Below are 10,286 nucleotides of genomic sequence, written 5' to 3'. Positions count from 1 at the left end.
TTTAAAAATTGAAGTATACATAATTAATGGCAAACCGTTAAGTACAAATTAAAATAATGCTATTATAAAAAATTAAATGCATACAATTTGTCATAAATAATTTGATTCTTGAATATTTATATATTTTAAGAAATCATATTTTGGTCACAAAATGGTCTTCTTTATCTACAAAAATAAATCATAATACCACAGTTTCACAAATTAATTTTATATAGTGATAAAAATAATTTATCCCAAAATAACCTTCATATTGATAGCATAATTATATTTTAAGCAACAAATTAACTTAAATGTATCTAATTAAGACAACATAGAGTGACCAATTATTCGTCACTAATACCTTATATACTATGTCAAAACTAATTTTCAACCACGAAATTATTATCTTTTAGCGACGTAATCACACTCTTTTGACTACAAATTATGCCTTTAAAGACAATCTACATCGTCACTAATTAAATTTATAAATAGTGACAAATAAAATTTGTTAGTATTAAACATATTTTTAGTGACGATATGATTTTTTTAGCAACAAAATATTTATGTTTTTTAAGAAAAACAATCTCGTCATAAATACTATGCATTTGGTGACGAATTTTATTTTTGTAGTTAATAGAATATTTTTAGCGATGAAAAACTAAATTGTCTTTGTATACTTTTAGCGACCCACGTTTAGGGATGAAAGATTGACAAAAAAATTGTCATAAAAAATTTTTTGTGACGAAATATGATCTTTAAGTGATAAAATAATTCGTCACTAATAATCAAATTTGTTGTTGTAAAAGTACTGAGGTCTTCCCAAAGTTTCTTCATCTGTGTGTAATATGAGGTGATGTCTAGAGCTCCTTAGCTGAGATCATTAATCTCCTTTTGGATCTCATACACTTTAGCCCCCATTAGTTTGATCATATTGATATTGTAGCTCACTCCATAGTTCCAATGAGTCGAACGCATAATTTACTTAGAGAATTCAATATCCAATAGGTTATCATATCATCACAACACTACCATTGTCGACATTCAGGAGACATTGATGGAGGCTTCTTACACTCTCCATTTATGAATTCTAGTTTATTCTTCACTAAAAGTGAACGTAACACTCCTCTCTTTCATGAATGAAATCCAATTCCATTAAATGATACAGGAACTAGCATTGAACCTGCGCTATCAGAGGGATGAATATACAATGGACTTCCCACATCGAATGTTGTGAAAGTCGAACCAGATGAACCACCATATTGAGGTACAACTTCTACCATATTGAAATTCGAATATCTAAATTGAAGACTAGGAGGATCAAATTGAAAAGTGCGATATGAGAATTCATCGACAAGAAATTTTTAGAGAAGAAGGAACTCGAATCGAAGAAGAAATCAACAATGAAAGACAGAGAAAAGAAAAAAAAACAAATTGAGATGAGATAAGACCTTTTAAAGATCTGATACCATGTGAAATCTAGCTACTCAAGCTTGGATTAAAGCTTCATGATCACCATTAATGGTGAACATCCAATCTCACCAATGTAGCGAACAAGAGAAAGGAGAAACTGCCTTAGTTTCATATATTGTGAACTAGTGAATGTAAAATGAATACAAACTGCCTATTTATACAAGGATGAAAAATATCTAACCTAACTACCTTAACAAACTTGATTGAATAATTTACAGCTAGCTGGCAATACAATAAAATATCTAACTGATTAACTAGCTAACAACTTCAACTAACTCTCTAACAGATTCGTAACTAACTCCTCTAGTAGAACTTCATGTTGTGTGTGATGATCTCAATAGATATTAAATAAATCAAAGAGATTATGTTATATATGATAATCAATTTAAAATTTTCGAAGACAAATGTAATACACACCAATAAGCATTCTGCTTTTACAAAATTACAAATAATATGTATAGAATGAACTTTCAATTTTTTTAAAAAACCATACTAACAGCTTCCTTTGTTATTTGTCACCCTTGTTGTCAGCATACTTTTGAAGTTTTTCACCATGCAATTTTCCATACCTAAACTCATCAAAGATTTCAACTCCCACATCTATGTAAAAATCATATGACTTCTTATTCCAAACTATTATGTTTCCATCAATCGATACGAACCTGTTATTCGCTGCAATGGACACAACTGTTCCAAACAACAATCTCCCTATTCCCAACTTTCTATAACTGAAGATTTATGCTTTAATAATTGAATCCATAGAGGTTTATAGCTTCCATGAAAGTGAATGTAGAAAACGTGATTCAGAGAAAAGAGGAAGAAGGCTTCATTTCAATTGGAAAAGTGTCTTTACAATGAATGAGATTCATCTTTTTTATAGACTACACAAATTGCACCATATGCACTTCTAACTAACTTAAATACCGATGGCATTAGTTGGTTACATAATAACTTTATAACTAACTACACCTCATACACACTACTTCTAACTAACACTCAACTTGCATCCATGCGTACACTTAGTTATCTCTTAATACTCCCCCTCAAGCTTTAGTGTGTGTATACATTGAAGACTCCAAGCTTGGCCAATATCATATGATGAGAAGCTGCTCCTAACCCCTTAGTAAGTAGATCAGTTGGTTGTTGTTTGGTATGGACACAAGTAGGTAGTATCAATCCATTTTAATTCTTTCCCTCACAAAATGACAGTCAATTTCTATGTGCTTAGTCCTCTCATAAAATATGGGATTATTAGCAATTTGGATTGCTGCCTTACTGTCACAATGCAACTTCACAGGTGTTTTGACCATCCATTCAGCTCCTTCAACACTCCTAATACCCAAATAACTTCAGCAACAACACTAACCATACTCCTGTACTCAACTTCTACTAACTGTATGCGACTTTTTGGACTTCCAAGATATAAGAGAGTCTTCCAATTTGACGAAATATCCAGATACATACCTTTTGATATTGGGACATGCTGCCCAATCTGAGTCATAGAATACTTCAATTTCTAGACTCATTTTGCTACTTAACAACAAACCCTGACCAGGACAAGTTTTGATGTATCTAACTAGCCTTAAGGATGTTGCCTAGTGTGATAATTTGGGTTGCTACATGAACTATGAAAGTACTTGAACAGAAAAACTTATATCAGGTCTAGTTATGGTTAGATACAATAATCTTCCAATTAGTCTTTGGTAGCTTGTAACATCTTTGAACACAAGATCATTAGTAACTCCAGTTAGCTAATCATATTCTACTATGGTGAGATTAGTTTTTGCTTTCAAAGGTGTACTTACTGGATTTGAACCACTCAAACCATTATCTAAAATTAACTCAAGAGCATATTTACTCTGACTGAGTGGTATACCAGCTTTGGACCTTAAAATCTCAATGCTTAGGAAGTATTTGAGGTCACCAAGATCCTTCATTTTGAACTTACTATGAAGAAAGTCCTTTAACTCTTGTATCAACTTATCACTATTCCCTATTAGAAGTAGATCATCAACATAGATGACAATCATAGCTATAGCTTCACAATCCTTATTTGTGAAAAGAGAGTAGTCATATGGATTTGTGAATAACCAATGGCTAGCAAAACCTCAGAGATTTGGTCAACTTACACACCTTGTACTCCCCCTACTTGTGAAAACCCTGAGGAATATCTATGTAGACTTATTCTGTAAGATCACCTTGTAAGAAAGCATTATGGACATCTATTTGATGAAAAGGCCAATTGCGGGAAGCTACAACACTGATAACAACCCTAATTGTGACCATTCTTGCTACAGGAGATAAAGTCTCATGATAGTCTAGACCTTCTTGTTGACTATAACCCTTAGAAACTAACCTGGCTTTGTATCTTTCAATCTCACCATTAGCCTTAAGCTTGACTTTGTATACCCGCTTAGAGCCTATAAGTTTTTTTCTAGGTGGAAGGTTCACTATTGTCTAGGTCTTATTGAGTTCTAGAGCAGTAATTTCATACTGCATAACTGCCACCCATTCCTAATTTTTAGATGCTTCTTAAAAACTAGAAGGTTCAGAAATATGTGAGAAAGCTGTTAAAAAGGACTTATAGGAACTCTTAGTTGAGAATAACTAGCATAATATGTTATAGGATATAGACAAGTAGCATGGGATTGCTTGGTGGGATTAGATACCAAGTAATCCTTGTGTTAAATAAGAGGTCTACTAGACCTGCTGGGCCTTGCACTAGTAGACTTAGAGGCTTTAGCAATGAGTGTGTGTACACTTGGAGAAATGGTGCTCTCTACAACTGTTATATCTGGAATAACATGTCCTGTATCATATGGTTATGGTATGTCCTCAGTTCTTTGTGTGTCATTAGATTGTACAACTGCTCGAACTATCACTTCTTCAGAAATATTGTGAAATGCTTCAAATGGCAGATCAATAACAGGATCAGCAGGAGATACAATAGGAGTTGTGTGATTGTCATAATCAATACATTCTTATAGAACAAAAGTGAAGAAATAACCTGAGTTAGTGGAAGCTAAATCAGTTTTGAAAGGAAACTCATGCTCTATGAACTTGACATCCCTACTAACATGAAAAGAGTGAGAGTTTAGATCAAGAACTCTATAACCCTTCTGAGTTTCAGCATACCCCCAAAACACTCATTTCCTTACTCTAGGAGCAAATTTATCAGACCTGGGCAACACAAAAGTAAAACATAGACAACTAAACACTCTCAAGTGATCTAGTTGTGGTTTAATACCATAGAGTAACTCATGTGAAGACTTCCCTTGTAAGACTGTTGTAGGTATTTTATTTATGAGATGCACTACTCCTTTTACACAATGACCCAGTAAATAATAGGAATAGAAGCTTGAAATCTTAGTGCCCTAGCAGTGTTTAAGATGTGCTTATGTTTTCTTTCAACCACCCCATTTTGATGAGGTGTGTATGGATAAAAAGTTTGATGAACAATACCAAGAGAAGCAAATAAATCTCTACATTTCAAATTCATGAATTCTGTACCATTATCAGATCTTAACACTTTCACTTTAATGCCAAACTGAGTGTATACCATTAACAAGTAATCCTTTAATACAAATTGAACCTCAGTTTTAGACTGAAGTAAGCATTCCCAAGTATACCTGCTATAGTCATCTACTATAGTAACAAAGTATTGCTTTCTATCATAAGTAGGAGTTTTATAAGGACCTCATACATTTACATGAATATGCTGAAGTATAACACTAGAATTGTGTATACTAGCAGGAAAATTTGGTCTACTTTATTTTGCCTGAGGACATATATAACAACATGGATACTCAAACAAGTTAAGATTTAGAGATGGTATATATTGCATATCTGTGTAAGATGGATGACCAAGCCTCAGATGCCATAGAGTAGTTAGGTTGTCATATTTTATTGCAGCACCTGCTACTGCCTTTATTGAGTCCTTTAACAAGTATAGACCTTTAGATTCTTTACCAATCTCAATCACCTTACCACTGTAAAGGGACTGCAGGACACATAAATTAGGAAAGAAGCTAACATTACACAATAGATCTTTAGTCATCTTAGCAACTAATAACAAGTTAAACTTGAAATCAGATATATGTAAACATCCTTGACTGTATAACCTCCCAAAATAGTAGAACTTTATGTTCTTGTTATTTGAGCCCTATTTCCTGTTGGTAACTGAACTGTGCTTGAACCTTGACCATCTAGGGAACTCAATTCAGCTAGTAAGTCCTTATAAGATGTAATATGGTGAGTAGCACCAGAATAAATGATCTAGTCATGTGCACAAGTGCTAGGTGTTAATGATGCATTGTCTTCTAAATTTTCTCTGCATTCACCAACATTTTCTCCTGTATTATGCCTGAGGTTTTGCACAAGATTATATTCCTCATCAGTGAGTGTGATTTTCTATCCTTGTTCCTCATTATTGGCATAGTTTGCATAAGATTTGAAACCTCCAGGCTGATTATTATTAGTAGATTTGTATCCACTATTAGTACCTTGACAAGTCCCTAAACCTTGCTTCATTTTACTCTTGAAATCTGCAGGGTACCCTATCACTCTATAACAATCTTTGCTCAAGTGATTCTTATAACCAAAGTACTCACATGCAACATTTAGCAGCTTCTTACCTTTGAAGCTTTGTTTTCTATTTGCTAGCATGGTAAGTGGCTCTTTGTGGATGTCTACGACACCTAGTAGTCTTTGACTTTCCTCTTGAATCACTATAACATATGCCTGATCCACACTAGACACAGCAATTTAAAGCAATATATCTCTTTTAACATAATTGTAGGATTCATTTAAGCCCATTAGGAACATCAATAATCTATGTTGACTAAGATGCTCAATGTAAGGCTTTGCCTCAGCAACATTACATAATGAAGGTGACATTAACACATCTAACACATCCCAAAGATCTCTTAATTTGAAATAGTAAGTTGTGATAGAATTAGTACCTTGCCTTAGAATAGACACATCTGACCAAAGCTGATACATTCTAGTAAGGTTAGATTTATCAAATCTCTTCTTGAAATCATCCCAAACTCGCTTAGCATTCGAGGCATAGACAATTGTGGTAATTTTGTAGCTGCTGTGCTACTGATCCATGAAAGAACCACAACATTACACCTTTCCCATTGAGCTACTAATTCTCCTATGTACAGACATTTTAACCAAGTTCCACCAACAAATCCATGCTTGTTTTTCGCCAAAAGTACAAGTCTTAGCGATATACTCCATAGCCCATAGTTTTCAGGACCTGTAAGCTTTGCGCAATGAAAGTTTCACCTGGTGTATATGAAGTTTGGAGATGAAGAGGATGATTATGCCCTAAGGTTTCTACTGTTAATTCTGTTTCTACCATGACACAAAATCAACTAGTGAACTAAACTAGATTCAATCTCGAAAGCTTTGTACGCAGCTTAGTGAACTGATTTCCAGTCTCGCTGCTCTGATACCATAAAAATTTATGATTTACTAATTGAATCCATGGAAGTGAATGTAGAAAACATGATTCAGAGAAGAGAGAAAGAAGGTCTCATTTCAATTGGAAAAGTGTGTTTACAATGAATGAGATTCATCTCTTTTATAGACTACACATATCGCATTATGTGCACTTCTAACTAACTAAAACACAACTGGCATTAGTTAGTTACATAACAACTTTATAATTAATTACACCTCATACACACTACTACTAACTAACACTCAACTTGCATCCATACGTATACTTAGTTATCTCTTACTAATAACTCTCCCTGAAGTAAAGGCTCTCGAAATAGAATCCGGGCTTGTCATTGAAGCATGAATAATTTGCGTAAAAGAAATCATATCCCACGATGTAAGCATCACTCTTATTGTTCCCATCATCATATTTGGACTGGAACTCCTCAACTTTTCCTTCCACAACGGGGAATTTAAGGTTGAACGTTGTAAGGATGGGCTTGAACACTTGGTCCGTGCTATTTTTGGGTTCGGTAAAAGGGGTTGGGGAGACTTCGAGTAGAAGTACGGATGGCCCGTAGAAAAGGGGAAGAGGATTTTCTTTAAAGAGCAAGTTGGCTAAGGAGGACTCGGTAGTTTTGTATAAATGAGTGTAATTATGGTATGCATGTATATGGTAAAACAATTGGTATATATGGGACATATCAGATTTCGTGGCGAGACGGACTCATGTGTATGTCTTACCGGTGATCGTAACGTTGTTGTTATTTTCCGATGATGCATCGGTGGTTATTGTTTCCGATGATGCATCGGTGGTTTCATCCCTATATATACTGATGAATGACCTATAATATACCATGTATGCGAGTTGCATTACAAAAGTCCACATTGGTGGTTAATGAGATAGGTAGACTCCTTATAAGGATTGACAATCCCCCCTCCCCGTTGAGCTAGCTTTTGGGTGTGAGTTATGCCCAAGACCTAGTATTACATGGTACTATATCCAGATCCAATCCCGTTTATGCTTCCGGTCCACACTTCAGTTAGGCCTAAGGAGTGAAGGAGGTTGTTCGAGTGGGTAAAGTCTCACATTGATTGAGAATGGATTGGTGGTCTGCTTATATGAATTTGAATAATTCTCCACTCATAAGTTAACTTTTGAGGTTGAGTTAGGACCAAGTGTCATAGGTCTAGTCTTGTTTTTTTTTCTATTTGTGGTTCACTTTTAATATTAAAATAAAAGTGAACCACAAAACTAGGAGAGGGCGAGGATATTTATTGAAATATATATATATATATATATATATATATATATATATATATATATATATATATATTAAAATTTACCATGCACAAAACTGGAGTTTATTTAGTGATTCAGAGGGTTTAGAATTCATCTTGAAGTTACAATTTCAAATTCTGAGTATTATATTTTTATTTTTCAAATTTCCTTACTAAAAATCCTAAATATATTTTCTCAAGCCCTTGACGTAAATTTACATAATTAAAAATTACATAAGAAATAGTAAGGTCACAACATTTAATTAACGGCGGTAAAAAAACAAAAACACCTCGGTGATTTCCTAAATAATAGTTGTGCCAGATAAAATTAAATAAATCAGAGAGATTATATTATATATGATGATTAATTAAAAATTTTCAAATACAAATGTATAGCATTCTGCTTTTAAAAATTACAAATACAATATGATAAATTGCACCTTCAATATGTAAGGGGAGAGGAATTAACGATCATTTTCATATATCCTTATTATCAGCATACTTATGAAGATTTTCCCCATGCAACTTTCCATACCTAAATTCATCAAATATTTCAACTCCCATATCTATGTAAAAATCATAAGATTTCTTATTCCAAACTGCTACTATTCCCTCTACCGAAACGAAACCATTGTTGGCAGCAATGGACGCAACAGTTCCAAACAACAATCTCCCCATTCCTAACTTTCTATAACTCTCTCTGAAGTAAAGACTCTCGAAATAGAATCCAGGCTTGTCATAGAAGCACGAATAATTCGCGTAAAAGAAAGCGTATCCCGCTATGTAAACGTCACTTTTATCGCTCCCGTCATCATATTTGGATTGGAACTCCTCAACTTGTCCTTCTACTACAGGGAATTTAAGATCGAAAGTTGTAAGGACGGGCTTGAACCCTTCTTCATTGGTATTTTTAGGTTCGGTAAAAGGGGTAGGGGAGACTTCGAGTAATAGTACGGATGGCCCGTAGAAAAGGGGAAGAGGATTTTCCTTAAAAAGCAAGTTACCTAAAGAGGACTCGGTAGCTTTGTATAAATGAGTGTTGCTATGGTATGCATGGATTTGGTAAAACAATTGGTATATATGGGACAAATCAGATTTCGTAGCGAGACGAAGTCTTGTGTATATCTTTCCGGTGATCGTAACGTTATTGTTTTTTTCCGATGATGGGATTTCGGTGGTTATTGTTTCAGATATAGATGAAGCCATGGTAATGAAGGAAAACTTGAAAGAGCTAGGGGAAATGTTGAAAGGACTATGAAGAAGGTTTTTTTAATGGGATATTGTTTAGGATGTAATGGTTATTTATAGTGGAGATCATGTAGTCTTCTTATATTATAATAACTTATTTAGTTAGTGAGGTTGGTGGAGGAAACTCAAGTGTGCATTCTAGCTATCATTAACGGCGGCTAATTGTTATTTGTCCTTAAATAAGATAATACTAATAATGCAACTACTTCAAGATAATTGTTATTTATCCTTAAATAAGATAATACTAATAATGCAACTACTTCAAGATAGGATGATGAAAAGTTTGTGAGTAGGTGATGAAAGTTTTGTGAGTACTCTCCTTTGGATGTCGTCCACTAAAAATTTTTGCCTCATTATTCTGGATTTCTGGTTGTTACATATAGAAAATATTCAGTACAACAACTATTACGCTTCATTTCAATTTTTAAACAAGCTAGGTTGGTTATATAAATACTTATACTCTTTCTTTTTCTATTTAAAAGATATAAATTAACGATGGATATATAATTTGTAGCTGGAAAAGAAATTCACTAATATTATTTAGTAATGGATTATCAAAAAGTTATTATTACTAATAATTTGACGAATATTAGCTAGGATCACTAATAACATCACCACATAGTCGGCATCTATTGGGCGGGGGGTAGTACCTAATTAGGGCTCAAGTGGAGTTTTATCATTGGTTGATACCTTATCTTTGTAACATATAATAAATAGTTTATTTCCTATGTTTGTAAATGCATTCTGATTTTAAGCAATTTATTATTTACTAAGTCCATATCTAATTACATTGACCTTCATTGAATAGTGCTTGGCGCTGAAGCTAGCAATACTGGACTCACCTGATCTCATCTACATCT

The 10,286-nt window shown here is 33.9% G+C and overlaps 1 protein-coding gene and 1 pseudogene across 1 annotated transcript; both read right to left on the bottom strand.

The window, feature by feature from the left end:
* Positions 1 to 1,957: 1,957 nt before the first annotated feature.
* LOC129890694 (tyramine N-feruloyltransferase 4/11-like) lies at positions 1,958 to 7,756 on the bottom strand (annotated as a pseudogene).
* A 750-nt stretch (positions 7,757 to 8,506) lies between these two features.
* Positions 8,507 to 9,461, bottom strand: LOC129889450 (tyramine N-feruloyltransferase 4/11-like). The gene has a single exon (XM_055964745.1). The coding sequence runs from the start codon at positions 9,382 to 9,384 to the stop codon at positions 8,656 to 8,658; it is 729 nt and encodes a 242-aa protein (XP_055820720.1). The 5' UTR covers positions 9,385 to 9,461; the 3' UTR covers positions 8,507 to 8,655.
* Positions 9,462 to 10,286: the final 825 nt, after the last annotated feature.

The sequence above is a fragment of the Solanum dulcamara genome, chromosome 5 (genome assembly GCF_947179165.1).
Source record: "Solanum dulcamara chromosome 5, daSolDulc1.2, whole genome shotgun sequence".
Taxonomy (NCBI): Eukaryota; Viridiplantae; Streptophyta; class Magnoliopsida; order Solanales; family Solanaceae; genus Solanum; species Solanum dulcamara.
The sequence above is the reverse complement of the archived record's forward strand: the minus strand, read 5'-3'. Positions and strand labels throughout refer to the sequence as shown.

Bases quoted from the DNA above. Each gene is read 5' to 3' on its own strand.
- LOC129889450 (XM_055964745.1), bottom strand. From the start codon at position 9,384: ATGGCTTCATCTATATCTGAAACAATAACCACCGAAATCCCATCATCG.